Source organism: Gekko japonicus, unplaced genomic scaffold (genome assembly GCF_001447785.1).
Source record: "Gekko japonicus isolate JY-2015 unplaced genomic scaffold, Gekko_japonicus_V1.1 scaffold1905, whole genome shotgun sequence".
In the NCBI taxonomy this organism is placed as follows: Eukaryota; Metazoa; Chordata; class Lepidosauria; order Squamata; family Gekkonidae; genus Gekko; species Gekko japonicus.
Window position 1 is genome coordinate 19,658 of NW_015175418.1, and position 4,106 is coordinate 23,763.

The 4,106-nt window shown below is 59.1% G+C and overlaps 1 protein-coding gene across 1 annotated transcript in view; it reads left to right on the top strand.

Moving 5' to 3' along the window:
- Positions 1-6: 6 nt before the first annotated feature.
- CRMP1 (collapsin response mediator protein 1) overlaps positions 7-4,106 on the top strand; it is a 46,230-nt gene continuing 42,130 nt past the window's right edge. The window contains exon 1 of the mRNA XM_015425774.1: positions 7-432. Within this exon, the coding sequence (XP_015281260.1) occupies positions 7-432 (426 nt within the window). The remainder of the gene's footprint in view (positions 433-4,106) is intronic.

Sequence of the window (4,106 nt, forward strand, 5' to 3'; positions counted from 1 at the left end):
GGGCGGATGGCGGCGTCGGCGGCGCGGGCGGGGCGGGGGCGGGCGTCGGCGGAGGAGGACCTGCCGGTGTACCTGGCTCGGCCGGGGACGACGGCGCAGACGCCGCGGCAGAAGTACGGCGGGATGTTCGCCTCGGTGGAGGGCGCCTACGAGAACAAGACCATCGACTTCGACGCCTACAGCGTGGGCAAGAAGGGCGCCCGCACGCCCCGCAGCGGCAGCCGCCACGACGGGATGCTCCTCCTGGACGGCGCGGCCGGCGACGGCTACAGCGAGACCGCCTCCGACGTCAGCGAGGTCTCCGGCTCCGTCGTCAGCTCGCCCGGCGGCGACCGCGACGACAAGGGGCCCCCCGGCGTCCACATCCGCGAGCCCCTCCCCGCCGGCACCAAGGAGCGCCTCTGGCTCCACGGCCTCGGCGGCCACGGCAAGGTAGGCGGGGCACGGCGCCCGACAGCCCACCCTCCCAAGCAGCCCGCCTCGGATCTCTGCAGTTTGCAGTTCTCCCGCCGGGAGGCTGGCACCCTTAGGACCTGGCAGCTCGGGGTCTCTGCTGGACCTCCAGGAGACACAGTAGGGCCCTGTCAGGAAGACCCTGCCCCCCCCTCCAATGCTCCCTCTAAGCTGTGGAGTCTTGTGAGCAAAAATTCTACTGTGTGAGCTACCGGCATTAAAGGTGTGAGCAGGCAATTTGACTACTGCATAGATTACTTTGCACTGGAGCCATCATTCCTGAGCGAAGAGAAAAATGTGTGAGCCGGAGGCTAAAAAACTGTGAGCTAGCTCACACTAACTCAGCTTAGAGGGAACACTGCCCCCCTCCCACCCCACTCCAAGGGGTCTGTGAGGAAGCACGAAGGAGGACCACCAGCCTCCTCGCGGCCCGACGTCTGCCCACAGGGTGCTCGGAAGGGGCCAGGCCTCAGGGGGGTGCCCGAGATCTGCCGGGAGCTGGGCCTCTCTTCCTGTGCTGGAGAGCTCCCCTTCCCCGGCCACCCCTCCCTTGGCCAGGCACCACTCCTGCCTGCAGTCTAGCCCCACCGACTCATTTCCCAAGCTGCTAACCAGGCGACTTGGGTGGTAGCTGACATGGCTGCCAGCCCTCGAAGTCCAGGCAGAGGCCTACCCTCGGAAGTTGCCCGGTTCTTGTCGGAATCGCCACTGGCGCATCGGAGCCGCGGCTTCTGCCCTCTTCTGCTTGGCTTCCCTTCCAGAAAGGCTGAGGACTGCTGGCCTCCTTTCTCTTGGGAGTCGCTGGAGCGGCACAAAGCGGCTGCTGTGGAGGGCCTTTCCTGGGAAACCCGGCTGCCTTGGCTGGCCAGGAACCCCTGGGGGCCGCCTGCAGGTGCAAGGCCATGTGCAGCACAGCACCTTCTAGGCAAGGCCTTGCCTTGGGCGAGGTACAGTCATTTGCCCAGATGTGCAGTGCCACATCTTTATGATTTCCTCCCTCTAAGGTGCCTGGGATGTCGAGGTCGTTCAGGCTGACAGACTCACTGGTCCCAGATCCGCTGGTGAGGCTTGCGGCAGAGGGGGGACTTGGACCTGGGCTGCCACAGGCCTCCTACAGCACTCTAGCCCCTATCCCACGCTGGCACTCAAATGATTAGGTGGGGTCGCCCTGTGGGTCTGAAGCAGCAGAACCAAGTTGGAGTCCGGTGGAGGCACTCTGAAGACCCACCAAGTCTAATTCTGGGTAGAAGCTTTCGTGTGCCCTTTGTTGGTCTTAAGGGTGCCACTGGACTCCCAACTTGGTCCGATGGCTTTTCAGTGTTTAAAAAAGAATTACTTGTCCTGAGCTGGGGCACCTGCCGCTGCCTGCAGCCCCACCTGATTCCCCTTGTTCCTATGTACAGAGGCGCTCATCTGCACATTCTCATGTTCGTTCCCTCCTCCTCATGGTTTCGGAGAATACTGGGGCCCTGGGGGAAGAAGAGGGGGAGAGGCAGGCTGGGTGCTCAGTATCTCAGAGTGCCAAAGCCCCTTTACGCCACTTGCTCAAGTTCTTAGGGTTGCTAGACCACGGCCTGTGCATGAGTGCTCTGCAGAGGTCCAGCCGTCTGGACAAACCCCTCTGGAAACGTGGACGGTGGGGCATCGTTTCTTCCATGCAGAAAAGCTTCCCTGTGGTTTGTGCCTGAGGACATCTGTAGGTGTCCAGACAAGGAGAAGGCCAGGCAGGAGGGCTGCAGCAGCACTGCCTGGTAAACCACCTTTCACTCTGGGCACTGCTCCCTAAATAGGAGCCGTCCAAACACCTCGTCGAGGCCACACACGGTCTTGGCATCGTTGTGAGCGGCCGCTCATGAGCACAGGAAGCCCATCTCAGCAGCAGTCGGGAGCCAAGACAGGTCTGGCACTGCCCACTGTAAGATCACAGCAGTTCTATTCTGCTCAGGATGTGAACTGCGCCACTAAGCAAGGGAAAAAATTAGAGGGCTCATTGCTTGGCATGTGGATCTGATTTTGTAAATGCTTGCCATTTTCTTGATGGCCACTAAATCCAGGCCCAAGATGCCCCACTCTGGCCCATTAGGAGATCCCAGAAGCTGCGGGTGGAATGGCAGAGATGGATCCTGGGAGCCTGACTCCCAGGACTCGGGGCCCTCTGGACCAGTGTTCCCTCTAAGCTGAGTTAGTGTGAGTTAGCTCACAGGTTTTTAGCCTCCAGCTCACACATTTTTGTCTTCGCTCAGGGAGGATGGCTCCAGAGCAAACTAATTTATGCAGCGGCCAAATCACTCGCTCACAACTTTAATGCCAGTAGCTCACAAAGTAGGATTTTTGCTCACAAGACTCTACAGCTTAGAGGGATCATTGCTCTGGACCCAAGAACAGCTCTGCACCAGATCTCCTCAAGAGTAGCCAGCACTGCTGGCCTGTGGAGGCCCTGCAGCTGCCTGTTTGGGAGTCCCAGGACAAGCCCCCAAACTCTTCAGGTGCAACCGCGTAAAATACTCTGAGGAATGTAAACTATTGGTCCTCTTTAGGCTATTTATTAATTTAGAACATTTATTGACCACTTTTCTAACTTAACAGAGCTTAAGGCAGCTTACAGTACAAATTAAATACACAGAATAAAGTACATAAAAAGACATAAAACCAAAATCTAAAATGACAATTGAGGACTGCTTTAACCAAGCGCAGCCCTAAACCAGTGAGACCAGCTGCATCAGAAGTGCAGGCACGGATGTGTGTGCACCTTCCTGGGGAGGTGGTTCCACAGTCATAGGCAATGCCCTCTCTAAGCTGTGGAGTCTTGTGAGCAAAAATTCTACTTTGTGAGCTGCTGGCATTAAAGTTGTGAGTGAGCGATTTGGCTGCTGCATCAGTCAGTTTGGTGTAGTGGTTAAGTGCGCGGACTCTAATCTGGGAGAACCGGGTTTGATTCCCCACTCCTCCACTTGCACCTGCTGGAGTGACCTTGGGTCAGTCACAAGTTCTCTCAGAGCTGTTTTCTCAAGGGCAGTCTTTGAAAGGGCTCTCTCAGCCCCACCTGCCTCACAGGGTGTGTCTGTTGTGGGGAGGGGAAGGGAAAGGAGTTTGTAAGGCGCTCTGAGACTCCTCTGGGTAGTGAAGGGTGGGGTATAAATCCAATCTCTTCTTCTTCTCTGGAGCCCTCCTTCCTGAGCGAAGACAAAAAATGTGTGGACCGGAGGCTAAAGAACTGTGAGCTCGCTCACACTCACTCAGCGTAGAGGCTAGACAGAGGTGTGTCCCTGGTCTTCACTTGTTGGAAGGACAGAGGGACCCTGTTTGCCAGCCAGGGGCCGGCCACCGTAGCCTGCAGGAGAGACGCACGTCTGGTCCGGAGGAAAGCGCCTCCCCTGTCTCTCTGGGGCTCCTGGCCTCTTGCCCTTTGCCGCCCGTCGGGGTGTTTGCTTTCCGGACGCAGGAGGAGGAGGAGGCAAAGGCAGCCCCGCCCGCTCCTTCAGCGCATGGCGCCCCCAAGCCCGGCACGAGGGCAGGGCCTCCCTGTGAGGAGGGTCGCGCGTGGCTCCGGCGGCCTGGCCCTTCCCCCGCCCCCGGGGCTGCGTGGCTGGCCCAGAGGGCTGGCTCGGCGAGGCCACCGCCAGGAGGGGAGGGCAGGGGAGGGGAGGGGGGCT